This window comes from Chelonoidis abingdonii, chromosome 17 (assembly GCF_003597395.2).
Source record: "Chelonoidis abingdonii isolate Lonesome George chromosome 17, CheloAbing_2.0, whole genome shotgun sequence".
In the NCBI taxonomy this organism is placed as follows: domain Eukaryota; kingdom Metazoa; phylum Chordata; order Testudines; family Testudinidae; genus Chelonoidis; species Chelonoidis abingdonii.
In genome coordinates, this window is record NC_133785.1 from 4,279,236 (window position 1) to 4,300,970 (window position 21,735).

Consider the following 21,735-nt stretch of genomic DNA (forward strand, 5'->3'; position numbering starts at 1 on the left):
GTACTTGCATGCCTTTCTCTTGACTAGCAGTCCAGCCTTGCTTAAACACGTGTTTGTTGTCATTATTTTGTTTCTCTTTTCAGTGGACACTTGGCTGCATGAAGACTCTGGTCAGCTTCAGAAAACTGTATTTGATGACACCAAGCTCAAAGTTTACAGGTGCTCCACAGCAGCCGAGCTAACCACACGTGGCCCAAAAGCCAGTGCCCAGCTAGACAAATTACAGGGACTTCTAAAAGATGAACCAGAGAAATTCTCACTTAAGAGACCAGCCATGATCCTGCGGGTAATGTGCATTTCAAGGGTTGGGGTTCTCGTGGGAACAGCACCTATGAGTGCCATGCTGATAGATAGTCTGCAGCATTTTAAAACAATATCCATATTTAGCTGATCAGGATATTTTGTTGACACAGATTATAATTTAAATAGTCACTGGTAGCTTTGAGGCATGTGGCCCTGCTTAGCTCAGCCTTGCCAAACTCTCAGAATAATTCACCAGACAGGAAAATGTTGTTAAACTTCAGTTACCCTGGGGGAGAAGGTGAATATGATTTTGGCCAGCTGGTTTAATAGCATTAAGATAAATTGTAATATTCCATGCTGGGGCCAAACCACTTCTAAACACCAACTCTCCCTCCATATACTCTCCTAAAAACCATTATGCAGGATGGGCTTTCTTAGCATTGTAGTGCGAGCTGACACTGAAGAAACCACCCAGGCCCTCCCAGCCCTGTAAGATTCAGGGATTTGCATTAGTTGATATGAAAAGCTATACCTAGGGCCTGCACCAAATTAGTCTCTTGTTGGATGAATCAGACAGACAGTTAGTGACTGCATATAAATGACTGACCCAAACAATGAGTAAACTTTAAAACTCAAAGTGGCGCTTCCTTTCACTTACAAATACTTTGCAGAGAAAAAAAAACAAAAACACAGGAACCTTCATTACAAAGCAAAGTTAAAGCAAACATCCATCACATCCCCAGCATCCCTTTCTGATGTCGGAGTGTTTTGTTGCGTGACCTTTGTTGTGGATGAACACACAGCAGCATGCCCTCAGAGCCTTTTTCTTTCCCCAGTTCACACCCTCAACTTCAACCCAAAGTCTAAGTGTGCTGTAAAATGCTTGTCTTTCCCTTGCCAAAGAAAATGCAGTAATAATGATAAAAAAAATCACTCTTTTCTGTCAGTTTTCATATAGCCTTTTTTCGTGGAAGAGCTTGAACCTAGTAGGGGAGCAGAGAGATATGAGCTCAGATAAGGCTCTAAGGGGAAAATATGCAGCGAGAGAAACTACGTCCCTAATTCAACTTGTTGTTTCCACCACTTTCTATTCTGGACCTTCCTTTTTTTGATTCTGTTGCCTTAGGCTGTGTATTTTTAAAAAATTTACAGTGCAGCAGCTATGAGACCATCTGCAAAGTGCATGCTCAGGACTCACTCTTCCCTTCCCTGCAAGCACTGTCATCATTCTCATTGTTTTGGTGGGTAGGATGCCTGCCTCCCTGAAGTGTTTTTGCATCATCTTTTGAGGTCTGGGTGCTGCTGCTAGAGTACTAGAGCTCAGGTGCTCACTGCCTCATCATGAACTGACACAGAAGCGGTAACTGATACAATATGCACTCTAATTTTCAGACATTCCTTCCATTCTCTAAAGTGTATTAGCTTTACTGAGCTATTTTACAGATGCTCTGTGTGATTGGCGTGCATTTTTTCTGCCCAAGCAACAAAAGGTTACATGGGTTTAGAGAGCAAAGAGTAGTGACAAAAACCTCGTAAGAAAGACGGTTGTGTGTTTGGTCTTGAATCCTGATGCTGCATGAGACTTTGCTGCAGTAAAATGAAAATACAACTGAGACTTGTGTCACCCAAATGCTCAGTAACTGCGCTTTCCTGATCATGCAGCCAGCTTGTTCATAAAACAAAATATTTTAGGCCCAGGCTTGTGATTCACAAGGCCGGACTCCTTTCTTCCTTCCACCTTTTTTTTTGAAAAACTCTTGAACCTGAGCAATGATTGATAGCAGTGTGAACCAGAAACCAGCACAGGAAGGTTCCTAATGTACAAAGGTCTCTTTGCACAGAGTGCGCTCAGATTATCAGTATGGAATGACTAACAAACAGCTTTTTTCCCATACACGTCAGTAGTTGCTGACAGCTTATTTCAAACTGTTTGTGTACCTCGACTCTTTTATATATTTGGGAAACAGTGTAGGAAGAAACAGATTTTACTGAAATCATCCTTAGCATGAAAAACCTGCTTTTCTGGACTCAAATGTTGGCCCCTGCCCCAGATTTTGCCATCTTGCGTATAAGTAAGTAAGTAAGTTATACTAACAAACAAACAGGGAGATCAGGATTTACTTTACTAGCATCTGCTCATGTTGTTAAACATAAATGTTTGTTTATAACATCGGTAATCAATAAGCAAAAGTAGTACTGCCTAGGCTGAAACCTGTTTCTGCTTAATTTTATTGTACTGTCCTAGCCCATCCCAGCACTGTCAGTGTTGCAGCATATACCTGCTTGTGGCAGTTACCCAGACCTGACCAGAAAGAGGAGCACCACCAATGGATTTGTTCCAGGTCTTGAAGACCAGCACAGCTTGAAGTGGAATGGGAATATAGTCCCCTGCCATGACATGGAACATAGAAAGTTTGAAAAGCTGAAAGGAGCCGACTTCAAGTAAGTTTGTGGCAGCAGCTGACTTGCAGCTTAGTCAGGATGCACAGAATGGCAAGGAAGTGGCATAAAATATAGGCACTTGGGGATATAGCACAGTAATTTTTACAGTGCATGAGAACCTACATTCATTTAGGAAGGAAATGAGGAAAAATACAAGAAGTAACTTGGGTAAATGGAACATTACCCTATTATCCTTCCCCACTTTGGAGTAATTGCATTCTATCTCCTGCATAAGCTTTTTAATGACCCAAAGTGGTCAAGATTGTTCTCATGCTAAAAACAGCATCACTGAGAAGAGTGTATTAGTCTGTCACTATAGCGGGGGGCTTCATTTCAGTACTAATGCTGAAGAAAATTTGTGCCTACTCCCAACTTCCTTGAGCACAACGGTTTTCCTTGGAATTCTTCCAAATATCTATACGATGCCCACTGCTGTCATGATCAGGACCGGTGCTAGGGGTTTGAACGCCCTAGGCAGAAGGCAATTTCGCTGCCTCGCGCGCTGGTCCCACAGCTCCGGTGGAGCTGCCGCAGTCCTGCCTGCGGCCAGTCCACCGGAGCCGTGTGAGCAGCTGAGCGTCCGCAGGCATGACTGCGGCAGCTCCACCGGAGCCGCCTGCTGCCCCCTCCACCGAAATGCCGCCCACCAAAAATTCTGGCGCCCTAGGCGATTGCCTAGGCTGCCTAAATGGTAGCGCTGGCCCTGGTGACGATCATGCACTCACTTGTGTAGGTGTGGATATGTAATGCCTGTCGGTATACATGTATCTCTGTGTGTATGTATATACATAGCTATATACTTGTATACCGACAGGCATTACATATCCACACCTACACAAATGAATGCGTGCATTTGTCCACTGAAAGATGAGGGTGTGTTTTATGGATGTGACCACTGGCAGAAACAGAAACATATCAGTTCCATTAAACAGTGTGTGTCTTAAATTGCTGTTTTCCCAATCAAGAGTGCTGTAAGTATTCCGAGATGTAATGTTAAGAATTTGTGGCTAAATACTATTTGATTCACTGGGTGTAGCGGATGGAGAAACTTCAAGGATTGCAAGGGGTTTATTTGAGATAAGAAGAGGGCACAAATTCACTCAGCTGGATTGCATACTATAAGAGTGTTTTTCTAGTCTGTTTAACTAGAAACTCAGTTGACTCATTTGAATATAATTCTACATCCATGAATCTAAGACAATTGATCAGTTACTGCTGACTATTCAGCCCTTTATGAATACTTATCCAGTACATGACAAGGAGCGCTTTACCTGTGTGACTTTGAGATGGTTCTTTTTTTACAAGCAATTTACAAATCAGCACCTGTAGGGCACAATGCAGCCATAATTCTGCAATGCAATACTACTAAATGTGTCGAAAGTGAGGAATCCATAGTAGCTGAAACGGTGTTTGGTACTGAGTAAGCAAAGGGAAGGAGGACATACTAACAGATGTTAAAACAGCTTTTCTGCTATTACAGGATCCTATCATGAGTACAATCATGGCATTTATTATGCTTTCAGTTGGCAGAAATGTAGGTCCAACCAAGTATTCATTAGCTCCTAACAAACTTGTTCTTGAGGGACCCAGAAAATCTTTGGAGGGGAAAGACTTCACTGTGTAGTGTGCTTAAGGACTTAAAATTAGTGGTTTTATTAACCAATTTACTGTATTGTACAAGTGCCTACAGCATATAATAAGCATAGTAATATGCACATTTACAGAAAATTAAATCCTTTATCAGCTATAGTCCAGTGTTTGTTTGCGAAGACTAATATATATAATTAACATGTTTGTTTTTTCCATTCCAGTTTACTTTGTTATGAACATTCCTTTCTTTACAAGCCAAAAAGACCGGAGAAGAAAGGAGAGGATACAACCCTTCTGCTACAGCAAGACTCCACTCAATAGTCAGGTAATTTGGGGATGGACTGTAGGCCTGCCTAAAGTAGAGCTGTAAATTCTAGCTTCACGAGAGCTACAAGCCTTAGCTGTGACTGAGCTAGTCTGCTACAAATATAGTACACCAAGGGGCTAGCTATCCTATGTATGTAGCCCAGATTTATATCTCCAACACAAAATGTAGACAGAGCCTGTGTAATGGTTTCAGTGCATATCTGATATTAATACCCTCCTGGAGTGTGATTAAATCAATCCTCCTTAGGGTCAACACCTCCTTTTTCCTCAACCCCCTTATAGACCCTTCCCCTACAAAGAAATGCTGCAGAAAATTACCTCTCCCAAGCCATTTCCCTTTATCCATAGCTAAAACCATCACAGGCAGAGAGGAAGCTAAATTAGAATTCTCTGAAATCCATAGGGCAAGAGTTGCCTGTTTCTTTCTCTGCTCTAAGTTTTAAGTACTAGGCCCTAAATCACCAACACAAATCACTTACTATTTGTTTATACAAAGGATGCTATTAAGTAAGCACTCTCTTGAAACCTACATCAGTACTTCGACTGATGGGCATCCATATGTTCCCAGCAGGAACAGACAGCACAAGCCCATAGTTCTCACATTTGAGAGTTTATTATTATACACTCATCATTTGAACAAACTTTTTGCTAATAGTGAAATGTTTGCTCATCCACTTAAATATTGCGTGTGTTACCTGCTTTACTTATTTTTTAAAACATGCCAACTACAAGTTTGAAAAGTTCATTATTAAGTGTTACACAACTCTAATTTCTATGACAGTGGCTGGAAAGTGACATTTTTCTTCTTGTAATGCTTTCTGGAACCAAGGATGAAAGGTCTGGCTCTATTTTTCTTCTCAGTAAGTGCTTGGGCTACATTCAGGTTATAAAAAGCTCTCTTTATTGAACATCTCATGTAACTACCCGGAGCTGAATGAGCATCACTTGTTTCACTTTCTGTCTCTCTCCCACAGTGGTGTGAAGAAGTTTTATTTTACAAGATTACAATTACATTTGGCAGCTGGTAAAAAATAGTTGTACAAAAATTAAATCCATTTACCCACAGGTTAATTGGCTACCTGTTAAATGTGATTAGAATGTCCTCTCTAGTGGATGAGAACAGATATAGGCTCTTTTTTCCAGCACCTGCTGAGCAACTTTTTTAATACTATCATCCAGGTTTTCAGCAGCATCTGGGGGGAAGAAGGGAAGAAAGTTAAAATCAAGGACACTAATGTGCATTTATTTGCAAGAAGTCTGAAGAGTTCAAACATCTATTGTGCCAGCACAGGAGGAAGTCTAAGAAACAGCAGTTTTGACTAATATTTCAAGACTTTTAGGAAACTTCAAACCTGTCCCTAATTGCATTTACTATAGGGTAGGGTAGAGCAGAGCAGTCTGTTTCTAAATGTACAGTAACACCTCACTTAAAGTTGATCTGGTTAATGGTGTGGTGTTGTTACATTGCTGAGCAATTAGGGAACACGTTCATTTAAAGTTGTGCAATGCTCCCTTATAACATTGTTTGGCAGGCACCTGCTTTGTCCACTGCTTGCAGAAAGAGCAGCCTGTTGGAGTTAGCTGGTGGGGGATTGGAAGCAGGGTGGACCAACAGCCCCTCACCCCATCAGCTCCCCATTCCTTGCTAGCAATTGCCAACAATTCAGCTGTCCCTTCCCCCACTGCTGCTCCCAGGAGCTTCCTGCTTGCTGTGCAGGGGTGTTCCCCTCCCCCTTGCTTACCCCTCCTCCATATACATCAGGGTGAGGACAGGACAGGGCTCAGGATGGAGAGAGCTTGCTAGCTGCAGCTGCTTTCTCAACTCCCTGATATGTATATTTTTTTCTATCTTTAAGTACACTGACCCTACTCTAAGTACATTACCTTTAAAGGCGTAATGCACATCCCTTCCCCGCCCACACCCTGCATGTGTGGGTCGCTGTCTCTCCTCCTTCCACTCATGCTGCATTGTAGTGTGTGAAGCTACATTAACAACATGTTAATTCTTGAGGGCTCAGCCGAGTGCTAGTTCATCATTTAGCAGTAAGACATTCCCTGAGAAATATCCCACCCTGACTTCACCACCTCAGCCAAGCTCCAAAATCATCATTGTATATCATATTAAATTTTGGTGAAAATTTTTTCCCTGAAACCTAACCCTCCCCCACCCCCCCCATTTACATTAATTCTTATAGGGAAATTGGATTTGCTTAAAGTTGTATTTTTCAGGACCATAACTACAACATTAAGTGAGGAGTTACTGTATCACTTAAGTAACCACTATTCTATATTACTAACTGGTTCAATAGCAGCATCTGTGGCCTCTTTCCTTCCTAACAATGCTATGCATGTTATAGAAATCAGCTGATCCCAAGAGAGGAAGTTGGGCCAGGCCTTGAAGAAGGCACTCATTAGTTTTCTTCTAAGAATTCTGCGTATGAGGGTATTGGATATTTGTATTACCAATGAGAGGGGAAGTTAGACATTTCCCTCTCCCAAGTGTCTGGGTACATTAGGGCAACTTGTTTTATGTAACACCAGTCTTAAAGGGAATTGCCTGTATGCAGTTTATGACAACCTTGGGGCTTTCAGAATCCTCAACCAAACCATCACTGCCCTGTTCCCATGGAGCAATGCCTCTCATCTAAAAAGCTTGCATCACAAAACCCAAGCAGCATTTCTTGTAATAGTAGTGGCATATTAAGAACCTCAAACTGTAACAGTGCCCTCTGGTGACACCCACCCTAATCTCAAGTGAAGCCACTTATGTGCATTCAACACCCTTATAAGCTATGTTAGGTCCTTGCTTATAGGTTGTTCTAGTCACATTAAGTTTATCCTTCCCACTACTAGAGAACTTACATTTTTCTAACTCCGCCATGGCATAATTATTCTTAAAATATGCCTCTGTGCAGAAAATATTTGTAAGCAGCACCTGATAAGAACAAGATTCAACAGAAGAAAGGTATTAAACAAACCATACAAACAAGTTTTCTCCAAGAAAATAATATACTACCAACTCATGCTAAATGTATTTAAAAGCTAATGAATTTGAGATCAGATCTGTGTGAGGGTAATTCTTCTCCTCTCATGGTATAGAGCAAGGATCTCAAACTTAAATCACCTTTAGGGCCACATCACTGACACCTTTTCATATAAAGGTGCAAAAGCCCCCACCTTTGCTCCCCGCTCCCTCTTGGAAAGCCTTAAGCACAGCCAAACAGCTGTTTGGCAGCAGGAGGCACCTGGAGGTAGGCAGAGGAGCAGGGACACAGCATGCTGGGCAGGAGGGGAGCTTAGTGGCAGCAAGAAATAACTCTGGTTTGAGGTGGTGGGGGGAGGAGAAGAGATTGGCAGGCCATATCATGTGGCCCATGTGTTTGAGACCCCAGGTATGGAGCCTGGTTTTCTACTGATTCAAGTGGGAAGAATTCTAATGGGTTGCCATTTTTTCCACAGCTACTACTTCCAGTAAATGGAATGACCCTATCACCCAACAGTGACTAGAAGAAGATGGGTACTCGATTACAAATCCAGATGTGACTTAAAAAATTCACATATCAAGTTCATTAAAGACTGAAGTTTTAATTATTTTAGATCTCCCACCCCCTAAGTCTGGGGGAAAAAAACCTGACAGGAATATCAGGAAAGTGTGTGTTTAATACTACATTCTTTAACTTGAAAATTTTTAGAGAGAACACTTAAATACTTGGATTATTCTATCAGTTTTAATAATTCATTAAAACATCACGTGTGTACAAAGATCACAAACTGGAAGTTGTGGAACCTAGATAACTTACTCCATAACTCCCTATTTCTTTACCTCTCCTACCTGACAGGTATTTAAGATTATTTAACGTAACATCCATCAGAAAATTAGAAACCTCTTGCTGTATTGTCCGTTCTATTTGTGAACAACTGTGTCCTATATTCTGTGATGAACCTGTTTTTATAGATCTCATTGTTTTTCGTTTAACTGTTATAGCAGTACAATGAAGTCTCTTCTGTGGCTTTCCAAAACTTGAGATGTGCATTGTCTCAATTTATAAAAAAAGCAAACAGGCAGCCCAACAGCATTTTGAAGGATAGGGGTACATTTCTGTTGAAGTGAACGTGGATTTTCCCTGGGTTTATCTGAAGGTTCACACTCACAGAAAACATCCTTGAAGTCTAGCCTGTTACACAGAGCATGCAGAACCATCGCTTCAGTGGAGGAGAGAAAGGATCTAACATTCCAATCTGCAGCGGCTATGAATACAGATACAAAGGTCTCTGTTCTCTGGACAGTTCTAGAACTTACTGAGTTAAGGTACAGGATCCCAGGGGCAGGGTCTGCACTTCTCCATAGAAAACTCTGGTTTCAACAGACTCTTTAGATGGGATATTGAAAGGGTATGACCACACCCATTAGTCAGTCCTAGGAAATATAAGTGCACTCACTTCATGATCATGATTGCGTAGACCAATACTGATGGATCGACTAGCCCTGGATATAGCTGCTGTCATTGCATACAGATTAATGGAGACATCTGCCACTCTCTTCAGAACTAGCTGCTCATCCACTATAGTCTAGAGAAGATTAAAAAAATATAAATTTAGCAGCTTCCATTACATCATTTAAAACCACAACTACCCAGCAATGTCCACCCAAACACAATGTAGTACATTTCAAAAAAGAATGTATGCTTGTGTAATTGGTTTACTTCCTTTAGCACATACAGTCAAGCCACTGTAACAAACTTTTACACTTCAATTTCCTTTTCCACATGTATTATCCCCTTCCTCTTTACCAGTAAATGGTCCTTAAGTGTCATGCATGACATGGACCTTTACACTATTCTAAGGGCAGCAGGGACTCCACCAACTCCTCCCACCTGTTGGCAGCTAACTGCAGCTAGGACAGCACTTTCAGCAGAGGCTGTCTATCACCAAGGGTAAATGTAGATGGAACTGTATTATACAGGAGGAATACTAGCTCATTGTGATGCAAACCACTGTCCGTATTTTGTCAGCTTTGAATTCTGATGTAGTCTATTCAACGTGAAAATCCTATTAAAAAAACATGATTACTTTGCCAAACCTCCTTAGCAAGCCTTCCACTGTAGTTCCAAAATAATAGATATTTTCTTCAAGTTTCTTGCTGCTTTCCTATAAGTGAAAACAAAGGGGACCTACTGTTTAGTAGTTATTTTAAATACATGTTTTGAGTGCTCTGTAAGAAACAAGGTTAGCAACTTGCAACACTGAAGATATAGCCAAACAAACAGTGTACACAGTGTAAACGTTGGGATGGCAAGCTGCTCCTTCACTGCCCAGTCAGGAACCCAAAACCCTGACCTGGATGGGACTACTTACTGAGCATGGGAAAGCTCAGCCCCACCAGTCTAGCCTCTGGCTCAGACTGCTGTGAGAAGGCAGTAATTTAAATATTCTTAACAGTTGTAGCACAACTTCTAATTTCTTGATTTCAGAATGGCACTGGCTGTGTTAAAAACAAACGTTTAATTTAAAAAGGCCGAATTTTACTGAAATGTTGAGTCTGAGGCTCATTATCATCCTGTTAAAGCATTGCAATACTGTTGTGCATCTAAGGGGAAAGGAGGGAAAAAAGTGTGCGCAATAAGCAATGAACAGGCAGTTGTATAGAAAAAAATGTGCATCATTCCAACCTGAACCACCTGCTTCCACTGAAGTCAACAAGTGCAGTATCAGGACTGAATATAGCAAATGCCACCAATTTTCATCAGTACTTTTCAAAATGGCAAGTTGGGTTGTTTTTTTAAACTCTATGAGCATTTTGGATAAAGGAAGACTTTGCTAGACACACCACCTTTGCCACCTCAGTTATGATGTTAAAGATCAAAAGGAACACGTCTGGAATTCCAGACTTTTTCCAGCAGAACCAGGGAAGACCAATCTTGGCATTTTAATAATATTTCTTCAGTAAAAACAAGCAGAAGTAACCCTTCAAAAAAAAACAAAAAAAAAAAAAACACAACACCTGGCAGGCTGCCTTCATATATCAGGGGGAAAAAGAAAAATTACCAATCCAATTAAAAATATTACTTTGCAGGACACTTGAAAAAAAAGAAACATTACAATTAATGAGGAAGTATGTTACCTATAAGAGATCTGGGTAATTTTGGTCTTTTCTAAGAATCTTGATTTGAAGTGATCTTTTACTTCTGATTTGTGAGGTGACACAAATCTGGGGAACGGGTTATTTAGTCTGCAGAAGAGAAAAGAGAGGGGGTATTTGATAGCAGCCTTCAACTACCTGAAGTGGGGTTCCAAAGATGATGGAGCGAGGCTGTTCTCAGTGGTGGCAGATGACAGAACAAGAAGCAATGGTCTCAAGTTGCAGTGGGGGAGGTCTAGGTTGGATATTAGGAAACACTATTTTACTAGGAGAGTGAAGCAGCTCTGGAATGGGTTACCTAGGGAGGTGGTAGAATCTCCATCCGTAATGGTTTTTAAGGCCCAGCTTGACAAAGCCTTGGCTAGGATGATTTAGTTGGTGTTGGTCCTGCTTTGAGCAGGGGATTGGACTAGATGACTTCCTGAGGTCTCTTCCAACCCTAAGATTCCCAGCTAGCTAGGGGAAAAAAAACCTGCCACTTTCCAAAAGGAGAAGAGGCACTGTAGTTAGGAAACATCTGATTTCTCTTTCCCTGAGAGAAATAATAGTTGGATGCAGCTTCCCTCAGCCAAGCAATACCAAGGTTTTCCTTTGTTAGCAAATGCTAGTTCATTTTTAAGAGCCCATTCTGCAGGCATTAATTTCACTTCCTCTTCCATGGATGCATGTACAGCACAGTGCCTGTATATTAAAACTTCTCAAATTTTACCTGAGAACATCTTGGCATTTGCAGTGTTTGCTATACCTCACAACACTCAGGAATAAGAAATGCTGCATGTACTGAAGAATCATCATTTAGTTATCTACAGCAAAATTGTTAGGTCTAAGGCTACATTAATCCTGAGAATCATGATTTTCTGGTGCTACATCAAAATGATCAATTCTCTCAACTCCTGGCACCAAGCAGGGGGAAAATACTGAACACAGCATATTTAGCTTGTAGCAACTCTCAAGTGTAACTTTTAACACTATTTTATGGTTTTCACAGTTCAGAGAGAACAAAAAAGCATAGCTTGAACTTCTTGTAGAAAAGATTCAAAACTGATATACCTCCCAGAATGAAGCCAGCAGCAGAGAATTTGCTGTAGTAAAAAAATGCATTCTAAGTGACATCCAGTCACTTTTTTGGCACCACAGAGCACAAATGATCTATCCTGGGGATAACATCACTGTGTGAGTGGAATAATGTTAGCAAGTTCTCATGTCTGAGTGCCACTAACACCTGAGAAAATTATCTACAGCACCAAAGTATCACAAGCACAGTAAAATCACTTCATTATTTTTCTATGATTTTTGCATCTTAAGTATAGATGGGGAAAACTATATTTTACCTTTCTACAGCTACCAAGTCACATGTACTCCATTGCACTAGGTCAGCCATTTGTAAGCCAATGCTTATTATCATGCATGTAACACAAACCTCTGTCTAGGACAAATCTATTATTAAATAAAAGGAAAGAAATTAGAGAAAGGAAAAAAGGGGTTCCACTAAGGCCAGGAAAACGAGCAACACTTTGGAAGAAAAGGGAGCCAGACGAGGAAGGAACTGCAAAGAGTTTCTACTGCGACAAACTTGTGCTACTCTCCACCAACTTCTTCCCTTCCTTTGAAAGGGTCATTGTCATTTTTCTATAAACTCCCAATTTTATACTATATAAAAATAAAGCCCACACTTAGATTTCAGCAAGATCAGGGCCTAAGGCTGTGACAAAGAACTGAGGGAACCCAAGCTAGCGTGGGGGTAGGCCAGAATCCAGATTTTACGTAAGGGCACTGCTTCCTGCACCTCCCGTTAAGCTAAAGAAAAATTGTCAAGTAGTTGACACTGGCTTTTCTAGTCCATCAATAGGTTTGTTTGATATTAACATCAGTACTTACCTCAAGGCTGGGATGTGCAACTCCATCTTTGCCAACTAGTCCTAAATCCACTTTTCTTCCCATGCTGTCACGGAATTTGTTCACAAATATCTCCAATGCCACACCAACATTTCCTTTCTTCATTTCCCTGAAACATTAAAGGACAGTGTACGCTGAAGACTGTACCTCTTCCACCCCCACCCCCCCGATTCCCCCATCCCATACACAGGAAATGTCCTAGTAATCAGCAATACAAAGTACAAAGAAGAAGCAAATGTATAAATACATATATACCAGAGTGTATCGCATGCTGAACAGACTAAAGCCTAGCATGAACTTTGCCAGTCACCCAAAGCCTTTAAATGGGTTCATATTAACCCCATCTCTTGCAAACTACACAAATTTCTGGTTCTTTCCCTTAATCTCAACACCCAAGCCCTTCTTCATTACTTTTCTGAATGTGAACTTTCTGCCATGCCCTTATCTTTGTATATTTGGTGCTGTTGTGGTTTATCCTTGAGTTATAACCAAACACGAACTATCATTTAGGGAAAACCCAGCAAACAGAAGACCCCCAAAGATGCTTGCAACAGAATATGGGGATGGTGGATACAATTTTCAGAAGCACCCAAATGACTAAGGTCTCATATGCGCGGTAAAAGTAGAAGGGAGAAATAGGAGCACAAATGCTCCCTTGGTCTCAGAAGAAGCAGCTGTAATTGGAATTTCTTTATCCTGCTCTACTTCTTGCCTCCCCTTCCCCCATCTACCACCAAGAGAAAGCGGGGAGAACAGATCTTCTCCGATTATAAGATCTTTGGAGCAGATAGTGGGTATGTCTACTTGGGGTCTGTTTGGTTTTGGTACCAAATGCAGTTGCACTAATGTAAAAACAACGTGCACTAGTGCAGCTTATTCTGCTACTTTAGCTGAAAAACTGCACCAGTGCAAGGCATGTTTTACACTAGTGCAGGGTCTCTATCCTGGGGTTTTGCACTGGAGCAGTTAGTGGTGTACTTACTCTGGTGCAAAACCCCACACTGGAGTCACGCCCAGCACTGCATTATGTTTGGTAAGTGCCAAACGTATTGTTGGCGCTACTGCAACACAACTGACAAATAATAGTGAAATAAAGGTAACGAGGAACAAGATGGTGGAGGTGGTTTGTGAGCTGCAGGACGGAGGGAAGTCTCAAACTATTGTAATAGCCACAGAAAGTACTGGAAGGTTAACCAAAACTTTTGTGGTTTACTTCCTTAGTAAGTCTTTACCCTACTGTGTAGTCTGGCCAGCAGTAGTATTAGAGTGTTCAAAACATATACCATGTTGTGAAGCAGAATGCAGCTACCTTATCAAAGATGCCAGGACTAAATTACAAAAGGCTAGTATATTCTTTAAGTAGGTTAAAGCCTTTTCCCTATAAAATATAGAAACCCAGCCTTTGTTATCACTCAGTTCAGGATCCCACAGCTGTCCTTGAACAAGGCTACCCAGCATGGCTAAATATGTAAGAATAACCATTAATGAATTTCTGGACAAAAAAGTTACATTACTAGCTGGATGATTAAAGGTACTACAAAACAGATTTACTCTAGTCCACCTAAGAAGACTAGTAAAAACACAGACATTTAAGTCAGTGTTTTAAAGTTCTAAAATAAAATGGCCTAAAATTCAGAAACATACAAAAAATGTTGTCTAAAGAAGCATCAAGAACTGAAATGACTTTTTTGTAAAGGTCTCAAAATACTCTAATTTTTGCTTGCAATCTCTCTGCTCTAATCTACTGAGTATCAATATTGGTTAACTTATTTGAGATAAGTGAATGTTACTAGCAAGTCGTAAGAACATACTTAATTTTTCCAGTTAGGATTCTGCCTGCATACTGCATACCCGTCAAAGCAATATACATTCGCAGAATTTCATTTGTTCCCTGTAAGAGAGACATGATACAAACTTAGTCAATACCAGGTGCCCATTACGTCCAGTATTTTATAAACCTATATTTTCTTACATAATAGCTTTTAAATAAAAAGAGTTTTTAATGTTTAAATGTATGGTGTGTTATGTTTTTTCCACATTACTTTTAAGAATTCAAATTCATTTTAGAATGAACCCCTCTTTGGTGGTCTGTCCAAGACAAAGAACTGCCTCACTATTGCTGGCAGAGAAAATACTGCAAAAGAATCAATAATGAATGAATTCAAACATGGGAATTAAGAGTTATAATTTTGAACACAAGTTCTTTAGCTAACATACCTACTTATTCACATATCATTTGCATTTTTTAAGTTACACATTTCATGCAGTTCTAGTTTAAAAGTCGCCACAAGCAATCCAAAATATTTACCTTACTGCCCCAGCTAGATTAGATTAGATGGATACTTTTCAGCTTTCAGGATTATTTTATTTGATCTTTTAAATGACATTAATGAATTCTGGAGCCTCTTTTTCCTTGAAGCTTTTAGCTATTTTTAGTTTGATGAGATTCAAAACCAATTGTTCAACACATCCAAAGTGTGTCTAGTGCTCAGTGACTACTTTGGTCCTCCTCCTTATTTAGAGAAGTCAACGCTGCAGATTTCACTACTCTAAATAAAAAGGAAAGGCCAACAATACCACTAAACATCAGGCATATTTGGTCTACAATATAAAAGTTAGAGCACTTCAAAAATCAACAGCACTTTGCTCCCACAGATTTATTTTTATTTGAATACTCTAGAAGTCCATTTTAATTTAAATCCACTTTCCTCTTCCACAGTTGCATTTTTAGAAACTAATTTCAAACTGAAATAAACATATCCTGCACTTATTTTATTTGCACATCATATTCAAATTGGATTCCCTCCCGCACGCCCCCCCCCCAGCCAGGCCTCAAAGCTTGTAGTGGCTAATGCTGATTTGGAGAGCTGTCTGTTATCGCTGCCACAACACATTAGGATTTTTCCTTGAAAGAAGATGCAAGGGAACAATAATGCTGAAATAAACATAAGCATTCTGTCCTTGCCTGCAGTAGAAACATACTTTCTTGTCTGATAGTACTTGTCTAGCAAGTTTACATTCTTTTTGGTCAGAAAAAAAAAACAAAACACAAGTAACTTGTCAAGCAGCTACTTTTATGCAAAGTAATCACAGCTTCAAATTAGGAAAACAATAATTTAGGAGGAAAGATTCAGAGAGTTAAAGCCTGAGTATATAGCATTATGAACATCTTTAGGAACAAAGATTTTTGGCAGCATAAAATAAGGCTGTACACTGTTCATGATAAAGTCTCATCACATACATAATGTACTGTTGGCTAGTAGGAAAATAGGTATTGGGTAATTAATTCAAACTAGTGACCTATTATCTTACACACAGAAATTTACTTTATATTTACTTGTTCTTTAAGCCCTATTTAGCAACAATACTCATTTTCCCACAAACTTTAAGACTGAATTTTTTTTTTTTTTGTCCTTTTGAAATTTTTGACAGAGGGAAGCCAATATGGTAGAGAATTGTGTTTCATCCAACTGGCAGAAAGCAGAGACATTCAGTGTCTCATTAGAGGCCACTGGATCCCTATCTATCATAGTATTCGTATTCTATGCATTTCTGGCAGCCATTTGCCAAGATTTTAAGATTGTGTATTAATTGTCAGCAAAATCCTAGTAAACCGAAGCCATCTTTCTGCATAGTACTCTGCCTCTTCAAAATCCCCAAGTTTGCCATTGAAACTGTTCTTCTTGTCTTTACGGACCTTTTAAAATATGCATGAAACCAGGAGGAGAGTCCATTTTATTATGCGGCGTGCTGATTAAGTCAATAGGATTTTATGTAATACCTAGATGATGCTTATGCACTATGAAAGAAAGAAGGAAGTTATTGTTGCTAGAATTCTTTGCCCACACTTATTTGGAAAAAGCAGTGAAGCATTTATTCCCATTTCATCATTACGATTTTTCTAAATTTTGCTTTAAAAAGATAGCTATATTTCCTATAAGTTGTGCACACATAAAACCCCCCTAAATGCCAAGAATTTAAATAGATTTGACCACAGCTTATGTCTAAAGCAGACAAATTTGTGTTATATTAACACTTTTGGAAGCAGAAGGGGAGAAGGGGGGGGGGGGAGGAGTGAAAGAAAGCACTAGCAGCTGTGCTTTTACCTGGTATGCAAAGTCTATGCCCAAGAAGAAGCTTTAAATTGCTTAACTACAATCCCTTCAGAAGTGTGAAGGTAATAGAAATGCTGACAAACTACTGCAGTATTAGCAGGTGCCACTTGCTTGACTGGAGAATCTGGATGGAATAAACAGTTAGAAATATATTTCAAAGTTTATTCAAATCTTGTTTGGGGTCACCTAGGCTGATTAGCAAAACTTGTTTAAACCAAATCTAAAACACTCCTTTAACTCCACGTCCTAAGAATGACAGTATTTAAAATGGCAATGCCACAGGGATGCCAAGCATCACTCAGTCTGTAGTTGCTGCTTTTACCACCAAGAGCCACTGTTTTGCAGGCAATCTGTTTGTTTCTCCAACTGCTGCTTCCAGCACTGGAGTCAAGTGAGAAAGGAACAGCTGGGAGGAGTAGGTGGCAGCAAGGGCAGAACATGAGGGGACTCAATAGTGGCCCAGGCTCCCATAGCCTGACAACATCAGCCCAACTACCTCAACCATCATCCAAAATATTCCTCCCCAGACAGCATACACACAGAGTAACCCGACACCTGAATCCCCCAATCTACCCTATCATTCACCCCAGCAGCCTTACACCCCTTCAGGCACCCTCCAGCACCCACCGACCCCAGCTACAGGTGCCAAGTTTGTGCAACTATCAGTCCTACGCCTGCCGCTCCTTGGGGTGAACTGACCACAAACTGAAGTATGTTACAGTCCAATTATTTGCAAATATGCTCATTTAATAATGTGCATAAAAGATGACATAGCTATACAGAATTTTGGTGGTTATGATGCCATCCGAAAAATACTAAAAAGAATAAGCCTTCCCATGATGAGGCAGATGCAGATCTAGGACACAGCTTTGTATCAAATTTTTCCAATGCAAAAGGACTCCATTATTTAAGTGAAATGTTCCCAAGTAAGATTCGTAAGGAAAAGCTAAGAAATACGAACTTTTGTTTTAACAAAAACAGTGTATCAAAAAGTTTTCCTTGGAGGAGGAAAGGATTTATCTAGCTCAGAAATTTAAGAGTCATGAAAGCTCACCAGCCCAGGCAAAAAAATGTATTTGTCAACTGCTATGATACACACCCACTGGGGGGAGAAAAAAAAAAAAAAAAAAAAAAAAAAAAAAAAAGGAGGTACCAACCTCCGGCAAATAGAAGTTTGCAAGACTTCCCTCCCTTTGAGGTACTTACATGGCCCGTATTAGTGTAGGATATTGAGTGCCTTCAATTTTTGATGTATTTATCCTCAACCTTGAGAAGCAGGGTTTAAGTCAATGTCCTCATGTGTGGTTTGTTTAATCTTGTGGGTCTCATCTACTTCAGTGGAGAATGGCAGCACTCCCTAACTATTACCCTATGATTTCAACAGGTGTTTGCAAACAAAGAGCTCATAGGCCCAGTCCTGCCACATCAGTCTGATCATCTGACACCGAGCACAAAATAAAGTAGGTAAAATGTTCTTTCAATTGTCATTCATAAACCAGTCATAGTGACTCTTACACAGCCATCTTTACAGTGACATCTGTCATTACTTCCTTGGACAGGAGCCATATTGCTTCAATATTACTCCCTGACAGATCAGGGTGTCACTATAAAGTATGGCCCATTAAGGAACATTAGGAACAGCTTAAAAAGAAATGCAGCCAGAAGAGTATAAATTAAGAGGAATATACATTTGAGAACTTGGTCCCTTTATGCTTAATTGGAATGCACAAGACCCCTGACAAAAGAAATGAGAATCATTTGTACTGTTTTAATTTATCCTCTAATCTACTCCTTTCTACTCTGTTAGATTCCTGGGACAACATAAAATGTATTTGCTACATAGGTACTTATTTTGTTCTTTTATTTAAAAAAGGAAACCCTTTCCCATCATATTCTTTTAGTCTGTCTTAATATTTTTGGCTGACAATCAAATGCTTGGAGGGGTGGGACACAGTAAGTTCCTCTTGCTCAATTCATACATAAGACCATTTTATACCATTGGTTTCTGCTTGCTTTTCTGTATCTTAATATTGAAATTCTATTTGTTGACTTCAACAGGCTTTCTTCTGCTAGTCTATGTAAGAGCACAAGAAAAAGAGGAAGCTGTACATTAATTAGAACAAAAGAAGTTGTCAGCCAGTAGGACGATCACATATTACATTGCTTTACTAAGGAAACCTTGAAAAGTTATTGTAACTAACCCCAGATGCCTACTTGGCAAGCAGAAGCAGAACAGGGAGTGAACCTGAAATTGAAGAGTTTGGTGCCAGAGTCCATTATATGACTGTTCTAACACAGGGTTCCTCAACCCAGTGCCCGTGGGCACCATGGTGCCTGCAGGGGCATTTAAATGTGCCCGTGTCCTGGCCGACGGTCGGGCATCCGCGGAAATGCCACCAAATTTCAGCGACATCGCCCTGGATGACGCCACTAGCTGCTGACAAGCGGCGTCATCCAGAGGCGTCGCTGCCGAAACTCGGTAACATTTTGGCGGATGCTCAACCTGCACCAGACGAAAAGGTTGGGGACCACTGTTCTAACAGTGGTAGACAAAACCCAGAAATAAGGAGGATTGATGAAGGTGGGGTAAAGTACTGGAGATACCAGGCTGGTGCCAAATGTCTGATGAATTAAATGACAGGCCTGATCCTGGTTGCTACATAATCCAGAGGAAAGGGGATTTATTAAGTAAGAATGACTAGTAAATTTCTGTAAGACATTTTATAACACCTCTAAGGCAATTTCTTTTGGTAGGATGGGAAGGAGGGACCAGGCCTTTTCTTCTCTACACTTCTGCTGCCAGCTGGTAAAATACTGTGCATCCCCGCTGCTAGAGAGAAACAACTGACTCCGATGACTCAGTAAGGCCCTTATGAACTGGGATGACATCACCAACAAGGTCAGTGTATTGTCTCCATCTGGTAACAAGGGAGGAATTTACCCAAGTGTCAAGATTAGAAGAGAAGACTGGATAGAAAGCAAGCATTTTAAAGAGAGAGATGTCATTGAAATGTTTTTAGATGAAAGCTGACTTGACTTAGACGTCCTATAAATCTGGTAGGAAAATCTTCCCATATTTGGGATAACCAGAAGGAAAAAAGAAAAAAAAAATCCTTCAATCTGCCAAATCCATCCTTTACTTTGGAGGACCACTTTCAGTTGGTCCATATTTTTGTTTCACTCACTAATCAGTTGTGGAGCTCACTGATTTAGTTAATGCAGCAAAATAAAAATCAGACATAGGTGTGGTAGAGCTAGGTGAATGCCAGTGGCCTGACAATTATAGGACATTTTCATTTGTGGCACAGAACTTTTGATGTCCTGTTAAAATTAAAGTGAGAATTTCCCTCTATTTGTAATGGTTCTTCGGGGGGGGGGGTCTATACTGAAAACCTGAGTCAAACACAAACTAGAGGAATGATTACTGATGACCCAGCTATGAAACAAGGAAGAATGTATTTTGCAATCAACAAGATTTGTTTTTAAACAATCATCAGCACTCTGGGACTGTCGTAGGCTTGGTGGTCTCAGATGAATCTTAATCAGTTTTTTTTTTTTTTCTTGTAAGCAGCATGTGAGGAAGAATCTTTACAAGATAAGCTAAGTTTACCTATGCTTACGCTCCAACAAAGCAAGCTACACCACAAAATATCTTTGAACAAACTTCTATTTGAGTCAAACAATTCCATTAGAGAAAGCAATTCCAAATGTAGAAACTAATGTTCATGCATTCTGAAACACTTGAACATTTTGTCTAGAGAGTTCTTACCACCAAACCCGACCCATATGTTAGCACTGATTCATCACAAAGATGAAGAATGGAGGGAAGTTAGTATTAAAATTCTCTTGCTACTAAGATTTCACCTCAACTAACCTCTTATTTAAAACAACTAACATGCAGTGAAGCATATTTTACTTGGTGTAAGCTGGTTAGAAGTTTTAGCTAAAAAGTATAAAATAAATAATGGATTTTTTTTATTTTAAGTTAGAATCCTTTGGATATAAAAATGCTGAGTTGGCACTGTGTTTTTTCCTTTCACTATGTTTTCTCCTGATTCCATATTTAGTATAGCTACGGTACTATTATTTTGGTCAAAATGGTCAGTTACTAAATATTTAAAGAGGAGACAATTATGTCAGTCAGAATCCCTTCCCCAAAAAAGACATGCCACTCACTCTTTAGGGACAGAGAGATGCCAGTTCCACTGGGCATTCAAACTGTGTGCCCAAAAAGGAGCAATCTATGCTCTACATCCTGCATGTCCTACAGTCTTTACAGAAGCAATACTTTTCTCCATGGCACACCAGATAATTCCAATATTATTGCAACTGATACAGCAGAAAACTTGAAACTCCAAATGAAGGCCATTAACATGATTCATTGTCCATTCTGAAAGAATTCTATATAGAACTTGTTTCATTTCATTTCAAATTTATGCCAAGAATACTTGGAAGGTGAAGTAGTTCTGATTTACAGTAAGTGAGAAGTGTATTCATACTTGCCTCAAAAATCAAAAGTACCCTGCTGTCCCGGAGATAACGTTCATAGGGGTAATCTTTCATATAGCCAAGGCCTCCAAGAACTTGTAAAGCTTCACTTACACAAATCCAAGCACCTTCAGAACTAAATACCTGCCAAAAGCACAGTAACTTTAATTAATGCTACAGTAGATGCCAACTTTAAACAGAAACTAGATTGCTTTATTCTTATATCCTAAGTCAAAAAGAGGGAGAAGACTAAGAATGAATTAGATAAACTGTTTATATAAACAACTTTCAAATATGTATCTTGCAGTGGCTTTCAACCTAGACAATTTAAAGCTGTCTGCGATTGCTCTGGTTATGGTACATGGGAAGTGCACTGGTCCATAAAAATTAAATGTTTGAACTAAACAGCCACTCCAAACTCCATATCATAAAAGCAACATGATAATTCTCTATTGGGATGGTTGAACACAAGCCAACAGAATTAATTTCAGCCTG

At 39.9% G+C, this 21,735-nt stretch overlaps 2 protein-coding genes across 6 annotated transcripts in view; one reads left to right on the forward strand and one right to left on the reverse strand.

The window, feature by feature from the left end:
* Positions 1–8,541, forward strand: part of CFAP92 (cilia and flagella associated protein 92 (putative)) — a 77,325-nt gene extending 68,784 nt beyond the window's left edge. Inside the window, exons 17-20 of the mRNA XM_032805637.2 lie at positions 84–286; positions 2,489–2,685; positions 4,497–4,600; positions 8,062–8,541. Of these exons, the coding sequence (XP_032661528.1) occupies positions 84–286; positions 2,489–2,685; positions 4,497–4,596 (500 nt within the window). The 3' untranslated portion in view covers positions 4,597–4,600; positions 8,062–8,541. The remainder of the gene's footprint in view (positions 1–83; positions 287–2,488; positions 2,686–4,496; positions 4,601–8,061) is intronic.
* ACAD9 (acyl-CoA dehydrogenase family member 9) overlaps positions 5,577–21,735 on the reverse strand; it is a 59,816-nt gene continuing 43,657 nt past the window's right edge. For 2 of the 5 annotated variants that reach the window (XM_032805672.2, XM_032805698.2), the window contains 7 exons: positions 21,256–21,384; positions 14,449–14,528; positions 12,620–12,746; positions 9,673–9,750; positions 9,043–9,171; positions 7,465–7,537; positions 5,577–5,795 (listed from right to left, as the gene is read on the reverse strand). In XM_032805672.2, coding sequence (XP_032661563.1) covers positions 5,695–5,795; positions 7,465–7,537; positions 9,043–9,171; positions 9,673–9,750; positions 12,620–12,746; positions 14,449–14,528; positions 21,256–21,384 — 717 coding nt within the window. In that variant the 3' untranslated portion in view covers positions 5,577–5,694. Of the gene's footprint in view, positions 5,796–7,464; positions 7,538–9,042; positions 9,172–9,672; positions 9,751–12,072; positions 12,179–12,619; positions 12,747–14,448; positions 14,529–21,255; positions 21,385–21,735 lie in introns of those variants that run through there. The other 3 variants (XM_032805680.2, XM_032805688.2, XR_012657179.1) reach the window with 3 other exon arrangements.